Source organism: Salvia splendens, chromosome 4, assembly GCF_004379255.2.
Source record: "Salvia splendens isolate huo1 chromosome 4, SspV2, whole genome shotgun sequence".
Classification (NCBI taxonomy): Eukaryota; Viridiplantae; Streptophyta; class Magnoliopsida; order Lamiales; family Lamiaceae; genus Salvia; species Salvia splendens.
Genome location: NC_056035.1, coordinates 35,014,447 through 35,025,806, shown reverse-complemented (window position 1 = coordinate 35,025,806; position 11,360 = coordinate 35,014,447). Strand labels below are relative to the sequence as shown.

The window sequence follows — 11,360 nt, the reverse complement described above, 5'->3', positions numbered from 1 at the left end:
TGCTCCAGGCTCGATGAGCGGCGGTGAAGGGTCCAACACGTTTGTGGTATGAGGACTGCATTGTTGATGTCATGTATGCATGTATTATCATGCACAACATGATTATCGAAAATGAAGGTGCAGAACTGACTGATTGGGCCAATGAAGATGCTGCCGGTCCAAGCCACGACATGGACACCGCCAATGTACGAATGAGGATACCTCATGGGGACGCCGAATGGGTCTGTGCATATGCCAATCTTCAACAACAAGAAGCACATATTTGACTCCGGAATGATATAATTGAAGTTCTGGGCACGGAGGAGTGCACGTTGATTTTTTTTTTTGAACTATGTACTTTTTTTAAAATATGTATGCTTTTTTTATTTAATGAAATTATTATTGCAATTTCTTCATCCATATTTGTGTTGAATTTTTAATTTCGTATTTGTGAATTTGTTATTATTGTGCTAGGCTATTGAGATGTTCTAGTGCTAGGCTATTATTGTGCAATGGGATATCTTAGTGATGTGGTAGTGCAGTGGGATGTCATTGATGACATGGCAGAAGGGGTTATTGTGCCTGCTCCCTTTTTCTTCCCTAAGGGCAAAGGATTTATCTACTCCATTGATAGAGCGCCTTGGTTGAGAGAGGATGATATTGACTATTATGTTAGCAAATTTGAGAAGACTGGTTTCACCGAAGGAGTGAACTACTATCGTGTGTTTGTCTTGTGAGTATTTTCCCATCACTTGTGGTTTTTGCTGAAAATTTCATCCAATTTATAGCCTTATCTCTTTATCTAATGAGCTCCGTTAATGAGATTGAACGAACTTTGTCGAGCCAAAATCAGAGTAACTGATATTATTTATGGCCTTAATCCGGACTAAGATGCCTAATTCTACTACCATTCATTTCTACTTACTTGTGTTGCTGCTAATTTACAGAAACTGTGAACTGAACCAACGCCCCCTGGTCGGGAGTTGGAGTAACAGTGCCATCGAAGTTTACATACACGGAGGCGGATTCAAGAAATTCGTGCCATTGTTGGAGGACGTGGCCGTGCTTGAAGGTGCTGCTCACTTTATCAATCGCGAAAGGCCAGATGAGATCAACCATCATATATATGCTTTTATAAAGCAGTTCGAAACGCTCCCACCAAAATAGTCACTAGAATCATATTAGGCTTCTAGATTACGTATACAACTTCTTCCCCAAATAAATGTATGAATAATGTAGCTCGGCATATCATTTTTCATTTCATGGAAGATGAAAAACAGTTTATTTGATCCCAAGCATTTAGCCATGACTCTACAAGTCAGTTTAAGATACGTCGAATTTCGATAAGCACTCTATATTCTAATTTAGGTGAATAAATTTTTATGCTGTTGTCAAGTGTTTATGAGCTCCCTTGATACTAATTTACATTATTATTCTCAACAATTATATGACAAGTACCAGGAGTCTTTTGTTGATAATTTCTTCACAGTTTCATCATCTCCACGCACCTGGAAATGGTTGTTGTATTTCACTTAGGCTCCGTTCGGTATCACGGAATTGTGTTGGTTATTTTAGTGTAATTGGATTAACTTGATTGATCAATATTGTTATAACGAGACATCATACAAGTTTGGAAAGTGCGGAGTGCACGCTTGTTTGAATTCATTATGATTAGACGGGGGTTCGAGGGCAGCGCCCCCGAGTAGCGGGGTCCAAGTGGCGGCAGCCCCTGGCTGGGGTCGAGCTGTATAGAAAATTTCCATTAAAGTTGCTGTATAGAAAATTTCATCAGGAAATATAATTTCTAATAGTCGAAGGACTAATTTGCAATTTTCGAAACCCATTGGAAAAACAGTTAAAACCGGTTAAGAAACGAAGAGACGCAACGTTTCGTGAAAATACGCGACGTTTCGTTTCAGGCCTCTTCTTATTGATCATTTTCGGTTCAAAGCGTATAGTATATCGCAGAATCAACATACGAAACTTCTAAACCTGAATTGTATCCGATCAAATATTGATAGAACCACCAAATTAATTTGATCTGAAAGTGTTTCACACCTTTCAGAAAATCCTATTGTTCATATTTGAGTAAATATCCATAACAAATTGGGCATGCGGAATTGGAATTGGAATTGGAGCTTCCAATTCCAAATCCAATGTTCGGTACCACAAAAATATTTGAATTTGAAATTGAATTACAATTCCAATTCCTCTCAATTCTACAATTTAAATTCCATATGAAAAGTAGATGTTTTGAATTCAAATTGTTACCAATTCGGTGAACCGAACGGACCCTTAGTGATTTTGTTTTTTGTTATCCTAGGATGAAAACTTCCCAGGCTGTAATCCAGCATTGTGAAGCAAATTAAGCTTTTTAGCTCTCATTCATCTGTTTAGTTTCCATGAATTAATTTAGTTTGTTTTAATCTTGCTGCCTTCTTTAAGGGAGCTTATAAGAGCATCAGCAATGGCGCCCGTCCCGGCGTGCCAAAATTCCGCGGCGGACGTCCGCCATTGTGCATGGTATGCACGGATACGGAATTCCGCCAAGGACACCGCAGTTCAGCGGCGTTACGCGGAATTCCGTCGCGACGGGTGTGCGGACGTCCACCATTGCGTTGACTCCCACGGACGTCCTCGCGAAATTCCCGTTTATTGCATTAATTTTTATTTAATTTCTATATATACGGCTCGTTGAACTGCATTTCATTCGCACCACTTGTTTTAACAAATTTCTCTCTCTACATTTCTTTTTATATCCGGAATGGTTGGTAGTGGTAGTGGTAGTGGTAGTGGTGGACATTTTGAACACATGATGCATCTGATTCATGCACGTGTGCGGGAATCGGCGGAGAGGGAGGAACAAGCGGCCTTGGCGCCGGCGGTACCTCGACCCATCCATCGTCGAACTATAATACCCCGGGACCACCTCGCTGCCCACGCTCGGTTGTTTGAGGATTACTTTGCGCCGGAGCCACGGTTTGGGGAGAACCTGTTCCGGCGACGGTTTAGGATGCACGGGAATCAGCACGGGTTTCTGGGGATGTTAGGCAGCATAGATTGTATGCACTGGGAATGGAAGAACTGCCCCGCTGCCTGGAAAGGGATGTACACTAGTTTCAAGGCCAAGAATCCCACGATGATCCTTGAAGCGGTAGCTGACTACCGACTGTGGATTTGGCATGTCTATTTTGGAGTAGCCGGGTCTAACAACGACATCAATGTCCTCCAGTCGTCGCCCATTTTCAACGAGCAGTGCATGGGCGTTGGTCCGGCCGTCAACTTCGTCGCCAACGGCAACCAGCACAATATGAGCTATTATTTGGCGGATGGGATATACCCTATGTGGCCCGTCTTTGTGAAAACAATCAGATGCCCAACAGATGAAAATAAGATATATTGAAATGTTTTTTTTTAATTTGGTGAAATGTAATTTTCTTTTTTTTATTTAATGGAATTTTTTCCCTATTTTAATTCCGTAAATTGTTTAATTCACGGTCGAGACAATAAACCCTAGGAGGGTTACTTGAATCCTCATTAACTGCGTACAAGCCAGTGAAAATTTGTTGGAAATATTGTAGCCTTTACACGGGAAAACTCTTGCTATTACAAAAGAACAAAACTGGAAGGTAAATATAATAATATAAATTACAACGAAAGTAAAGAGATGCAAACTATAGTATTCTTCAAGTCGAGTCGAGGTATCCCTCTCTCCGCAAGACGAAATACGCCCCGGCTAGTGCTCACGGATTGGCGTAATGTCCCCAAAGATGAAACGACTTTCCTCCTATCGAGTAGAAGCACCTCAAACTCGTAGGCTCCGGCGAACTTGAATTGGAGGCGAGAACCGAGCAATGCGATGCTCCTAAGATGCGAACTAGAGTGCTTGAGCTATGAGAGAAGAGAGAATGATTGTAGGTTGTGTTGTGTTTTCAACTCTCAAGACTCCACCTATTTATAGGCTAGGAGTGGCCACACGAGAGGTCTCGGGTTTAAGGCACCTCATAAACACATGGACGTTGAAAAGCCAAAAGACTTAGGAAATGAAAGGTTTTTTGACCTTTCTAATTTCCCACATGTTTTTCCTACAATCCCCCACATTGGTTAGAGCGCAGCAAGCTCAAACCAACATCAGGCACAAATGCATGTATGCAGACTCTTTTGCTCAGTTCTCAGGAAACGATACTGTATTTGGAGAGGTAACTTGTGGTTTTGAACCTTCCATAGTCAACACTATCGGACATACCGGCGGACTAGTGGACGCGATGCCTTGAACTATTCCTCCTTGGTGTATGCCTAGTCAATAGCATCAACACAATATTGTCTCAACTCCACCAGTTCTCACGTTTGTGTCCGTTTCGGCCGTGGAACACCTCTTTGGAATTCATAAGTGGCTCACACACACGAAGCGGCCTCACTCCTCACTTACATAGGTGATTCTTTCATGAGTATCCTGCCATACTGCATCTCCTTGAGATTTCAAGAATCATTAAAAGTCAAAAGACTTAACCTCTTACCACGTGCAGGTTACAACACTCAATGCGTTCTAAAGAATGGGCGAAGATTAAAATCTTCTGAGTGTTACAGCTAGATTTGTATAGCTTCGTTTTCCCAGTGAACCAATCCCATGGGATCTCCAATCGTATGGTTGGGTTACCACTATACTCATCTTTTAAAATGTGGTTTTCAGTCCCATTCCTTTTAGCAATTTATGCATTTGATCACGGTTTAAACCTTTTGTTAACGGATCCGCTAAGTTATCCACTGACCTTATATAGTCAACTGTGATAACACCACTTGTGATCAATTGTCTGACGGTATTATGTCGCCGACGAATATGTCGAGACTTACCATTGTATAAGCCACTGTGTGCTCTACCTATAGCTGCTTGGCTATCACAGTGTATCACTACTGTCGGCACTGACTTCTTCCAACATGGAATATCTTCTAGGAAGTTTCTAAGCCACTCGGCTTCTTCCGCTGCTTTATCCAAAGCGATAAACTCAGATTCCATGGTGGAACGAGCAATACACGTCTGTTTCGTTGATTTCCACGAGATAGCACCACCCCCCACAGTGAACACATACCCACTTGTAGAAAATGAGTCTTTTGAATCAGAGATCCAATTTGCATCACAGTACCCTTCAAGTACTTGGGGATATCTTGTGTAATGCAATCCAAAGTTAAGAGTATACTTCAAGTATCTCAAAACTCTACACAGAGCTTTCCAATGTTCCTTACTTGGGTTGCTCGTAAATCGGCTCAACTTGTTTACAGGACAAGCAAGATCAGGTCGAGTACAGTTTGTGATAAACATCAAACTTCCTATGACCTTTGCATACTCTTCTTGAGCAACAGAATCACCCATATTCTTGCTCAGATGGACATTGAGCTCCAAAGGAGTCTTTGCTGGCTTACAATCAAACGAGTTGAATTTCTTAAGCATTTTCTCAACATAATGAGATTGCGTTAAGGCAATTCCCTCATTAGTCCTCAATATTTTGATTCCAAGAATCACATCAGCTAGACCCATATCTTTCATATCGAAATTTCTTTTCAACATGTTTTTTGTCTCGTTAATAATGGCACTATTGCTGCCAATTATCAACATATCATCAACATACAGACACACAATAACAAAACCGTTATCTGTGTTCTTAATGTAAACACACTTATCGCACTCATTGATAGTGAATCCATTTGCCAACATCACGTTGTCAAATTTCAAATGCCATTGTAATGGTGCTTGCTTCAACCCATATAATGACTTTACCAGTTTGCATACTTTACGCTCTTGCCCAGGCACAACAAACCCTTCGGGTTGTTCCATATATATTTCTTCTTCCAGATCACCATTCAGAAACGCAGTTTTCACATCCATTTGGTGAATCTCAAGATTGTGCAAAGCAGCAATCGCTAGAAGCACCCGAATGGAAGTGATTCTCGTAACAGGTGAATAGGTATCAAAAAAGCCATACCCTTCTTTCTGCTTAAAGCCTTGGACAACTAGGCGAGCTTTGTACTTATCTATAGTACCATCGGGCTTATATTTCCTTTTCAGAATCCACTTGCACCCTAAAGGCTTACAGCCTTCAGGCAAGTCTACTAACACCCAAGTGTTATTTCTCATGATGGATTCAATTTCACTGTTGATAGCTTCTTGCCACCACGCCGCGTCTGGGCCAGACAGAGCTTCCGCCAATGACTTTGGTTCGTCATCCAACATAAAAGTTATGAAGTCAGGACCAAATGTTTTAGCAACTTTAACTCTTTTACCACGTCTTGGTTCAACATCCTCAGGACTTGACCTCGTCCTTTTTGGAGGATTAGAACTAGTGGATTCATCCATCATTCTTTCACTAGAACGATCCTCTTGCCTCTTGCAAGGGTAAACATTCTCAAAGAATATAGCATTCCTTGACTCAATCGTTGTTCCTTCAGCCACGCCAGGCACAGCTGACCTATGGACTAGGAAACGATAGGCACTGCTATTAAGTGCATGGCCAATAAAGATGCAATCGACTGTTTAGGGCCTATTGCAACTTGTTTCGGAGGTGGCACTTCTACCTTCGCTAAACACCCCCACACTTTGAGGTATGAATATGAAGGTTTCTTCCATTTCCACAACCCATAAGGAGTCACATCCCTATTTTTTAGTGGAATTTTATTCAGGATATGATTCGCTGTTAACACAGCCTCCCCCACATGTTCTGGGATAAACCAGAATTAATCAACAGAGCATTCATCATCTCTTTAAGTGTTCGATTTTTGCGTTCAGCAACACCATTTGATTGAGGAGAATATGGAGCTGTGGTTTGGTGAATTATACCACTTGCATGACATAATTCTGCAAACGGAGCTATATACTCACCACCTCTATCACTTCGAACACACTTAATTCGACAATTAAGTTGATTTTCAGCTTCATTTTTGAAGTCTTTAAACGCTTCAATTGCCTCATCTTTACTTCTCAATAAGTAAAGGTAACAATACCTTGTGCAATCATCTATAAAAGTGATGAAGTACTTTTTACCACCTCTAGTTTGCACAAATTTTAAATCACATACGTCTGTATGGATTAACTCTAGAGGTTTTGTGCTCCGTTCTACCGAGCGAAACGGTAGCTTGGTCATTTTTGCTTCAACACAGACTTCACATTTTTCTTGTGAGTTAAACTTATCTACTTTTAGTAAATTAAGATTTACTAATCTTTTTATGGCATTTAGATTTACATGTCCCAATCTTTTATGCCATAAATCAGAGCACTCAAGCAAATAGGAGGATGTATCATCTTCCTTATTTCTTAATCCTTTTCCACGGTGAATGACCGTAACATTCAGCTCAAAAAGCCCATTCACTAGGTGACCTTCACCTATGAACTTTTCATACTTGGTCAATATAACCTTTTCACACTCAAATTCTAGTGAAAATCCATGATTTACGAGAAGTGAGCCTGACACCAAATTATTTCGGATGTCTGGGACATGCAGCACATCCTTAAGGGTAAGAACTTTTCCGGATCCTAATTTTAGGAACACATTACCCACACCAACCACCTCGGAAGAGGCTTGGTTTCCCATACGTACTTTTCTACCTCCAACAGATTTGTAAGTAGAAAAAACGCTTCTCTCGGAGCACACATGACATGTGGCACCCGTATCAACAAACCATTCATTTGGATTAATACCATGGTCCACGTCGGAGACCACTGCGATCACCTCGTGATCTTTGTTGTTTATAACAACACGTTCAAATAATTTGTACAGTATTGTTTCCAACAATAAGTACACAATTATATTGAACCAAATGTGCATTGGCATATTCATCAACCCATGCATCCCAATTACTGCTACCAAATCTAAATTGGTCTTGCTTGTCAAAAAACAAATGATAAACATCATTCTCAAGAGAATAGATCTCAAGGAATTAACCACTCCATAGCGCATCGACATTGCGACCGTTCGTTGCTTTATTCCAGCTTTGAATTTCATGTTTCCTCCGGCATCGGTCGACATGATTTCAACAAGAGTACAATATTTCGCATTGCGATTTGTTGGAAATATTGTAGCCTTTACACGGGAAAACTCTTGCTATTACAAAAGAACAAAACTGGAAGGTAAATATAATAATATAAATTACAACGAAAGTAAAGAGATGCTAACTATAGTATTCTTCAAGTCGAGTCGAGGTATCCCTCTCTCCGCAAGACGAAATACGCCCCGGCTAGTGCTCACGGATTGGCGTAATGTCCCCAAAGATGAAACGACTTTCCTCCTATCGAGTAGAAGCACCTCAAACTCGTAGGCTCCGGCGAACTTGAATTGGAGGCGAGAACCGAGCAATGCGATGCTCCTAAGATGCGAACTAGAGTGCTTGAGCTATGAGAGAAGAGAGAATGATTGTAGGTTGTGTTGTGTTTTCAACTCTCAAGACTCCACCTATTTATAGGCTAGGAGTGGCCACACGAGAGGTCTCAGGTTTAAGGCACCTCATAAACACATGGACGTTGAAAAGCCAAAAGACTTAGGAAATGAAAGGTTTTGAGACTTTTCTAATTTCCCACATGTTTTTCCTACAAAATTCCCATTCATACAAGAAGGCACTTGTTCCATTTGATACCAGAATTCCAATTGGCTCTCGATTGTAATGCTTTTCCATTTCCTCGTTCCTAGAGTGTATACTTGACATATAAGGGGAATGTTCTCTTCGTCACAAACCCTAACAATCTTGTACTGGCCACTTTTGCTCATTCCAAACCCAAATGCATAGCGATGCGACTTACACTCACAACCCATATCGATCTTGACGTACTCACGAGTGATTGGAGTGCATATGAATACGGACACCAAGTCGATCATGAAAAGCAAGCCATTAACCGAGCTATGTATAAATGGCTTATTCGGATTAGGAAAACTGTGAGAGAGAACTGAACCTATGGCTGGTTTATGAATCAATTCATTATCATCAATAAACCCCAAGAAGGAGTATGCCCTGGAAAATCTTAGGTCTTCAATGGCAGGGAGGCGGGCGGAGGACAAGGCTGCCTGACGAGAATGCAACGAGGCGAAGTGAGGGCTCTTCACTAGATTGCGCCATGACTTACAAACACACTTGGAGTTCATGATGGTTCGAACCGGGAGTCTTGAGAGGATGTCCATAGTGATTTCTCGTGGAAGATCATTCAACCTATCGATTTCCGTAGCAATTGAGGATTGAGCTTGGAGAGAAGAGAATGAGAGTTGTGATTATGAATTTCGTGATATTGTTACACGTATCTAGTAAATCTCTAGACAAATTCTCTACGTAGTATTAAATTATTTACTATAGTTGAGGCGATTTCAATGATATTCATTCCATAATTGAGGAAAGAGTTCAAGAGAAGAAAAGCGAGAGGTTTTGAATTTTGTGATACAATTGTCTTGTTTTACAAGTTTTCCTCTTTATATGCACATACATTTGTTAAGTAAATCTTTATACTTACTATTAAATGATTTCCGTGTAATTATTCTTCTATTACTATTAAATGATTTCCATGTACACGATTGTTCAATGGGAAATTCACTTGTAATGAAAAAATTGAATATATACTGACAGTTGGTTGAAAACACATTTTTTCCATTACTCCCTCTTCGTCTCTTTTCCTTTTTTTCTTTCTGTTTTATTCTCATTTTACTTAATTCATTTAAAACAATTTTTCTTAATTCATTTAAAACAATTTTTCTTAAATCTCGTGCCGAAAAGGAATCTATTGGACCAAATGATTGTCCTATACATTACAGACAATAGCTTCCCAAACAAGATTGAAATCTCTGTAAATTCAATCTACAAATAGAACCAAACCAATCTATAAAATAAAACTGCAACACACTACAATCGCCAGCGCCGACGAGACTTAGCGGTGGAACAATGAGGAAGGACGGTGGCGCAGCGTGTGAGGGCGGCAAGGCTGAGGAAGGCGGGGAACGGCGGCTGAGCGAGCTATGCAGTGCGGCGGGTTTGGAGGAAGCAAGTGGGCGGTGAATCACGGCGGTGGATGGCGAGGCAAGGCGTGCCGACGAAGTGTGCCTTCGAGGCAAGCGGAAGGAGGCAGGCGAGGCGGGCGGCGGCACATGGCGAAGAGAGAGAGATCAAGGCTGAGGAAGGCGGGGAACGGCGGCTGGGCGAGCTATGCAGTGCGGCAGGTTTGGAGGAAGCAAGTGGGCGGCGAGTCACGGCGGTGGACGTCGTGCCGACGAAGTGTGCCTTTGAGGCAGGCGGGGCGGGCGGCGGCGCATGGCGGAGAGAGAGAGGGGGGAGGCAGCGGCACATGGCGGTGGCGTATGAAGGAGGCAGGAGGCAGGCGGCGGCGGAAGGAGTAGGATACCGTTGAGAGAGAGAAATGATTTAGGGTTTCATGGAGTATTAGTTATTGTATACTAATTGGGCTCTAATTTTGGGCCCCTTTAATGTGGCATATAATTTGAATTTTAATAGTGTAGTGTAGTATATAAATAATATTTTTTTTAATTAAATACTACTCCCTCCGTCCCCGATTAAGAGTCACTCTTTTCCATTTCGGGTCATCCCCCATTAAGAGTTACTCTTCCTACTTACCATATTTGGACATAAAAATACCCTTATCACGCAAAAAGTCAAAGAGGTCTCACATTTCACTACCTAACTCCATTTATTACACCACACATTCAAACACTTCCTTAAAACCCATGCCCGGTCAAAGAGTGACTCCTAATTGGGGACAGAGGGAGTAGAATTTATGTTAAACTCTATTATTATTATTATACACTATAAAGCTAGGTTCTAATTTAGACTTTAATTTATTGTACTTTGTATATATTTTTAAAATCAAATTAAATTTGTATATTAATTTCTTGAATATTTTTTATTACTCTTTGGTATATTAAACATATTTTTAGAATTTTTAGAATTTGAAATGTTTCATTTATTAGGAAGACAAGATAAGTATAATTTTTTTTGAATCTTTCTGTTATTTTGAATTCTTTTTTTTCTATAATTTTATTAATAGTATAAAATTTTATATTTAATATTGTTTCAAATCAAATAGAGTTTTAATTTGGTGTTGGACCATGTGTACACATTTGGAGTATTACTTTATTACATATTTTTTTTATTATTGTTTAGTATATTGAAATTATTTAAAATAAATATAAATTTTGTTTATGTTTAATATTCGAGTCTTATAATTTATAATTATATTTATATTTAAATTACTAAAGATAGTATACATAGTTAGAATTGAGTTGACTTTGATTTATTCTATAACATAGTACTCCAGTATATTATTATTCAAGATATTTACTCATATTTTTAATTTTAGGCTTCTCAAAATATTGAAATATGCGTGTATAAATATTACCTATTGA

The 11,360-nt window shown here is 40.1% G+C and overlaps 1 protein-coding gene across 1 annotated transcript; it reads left to right on the top strand.

Moving 5' to 3' along the window:
* The first annotated feature begins 491 nt into the window (after positions 1–491).
* Positions 492–1,146, top strand: LOC121801049 (epoxide hydrolase A-like). The gene is made up of 2 exons (XM_042200519.1): positions 492–712; positions 927–1,146. Exons 1-2 carry the CDS (start codon positions 492–494, stop codon positions 1,144–1,146), a joined length of 441 nt encoding a protein of 146 aa, XP_042056453.1.
* Positions 1,147–11,360: the final 10,214 nt, after the last annotated feature.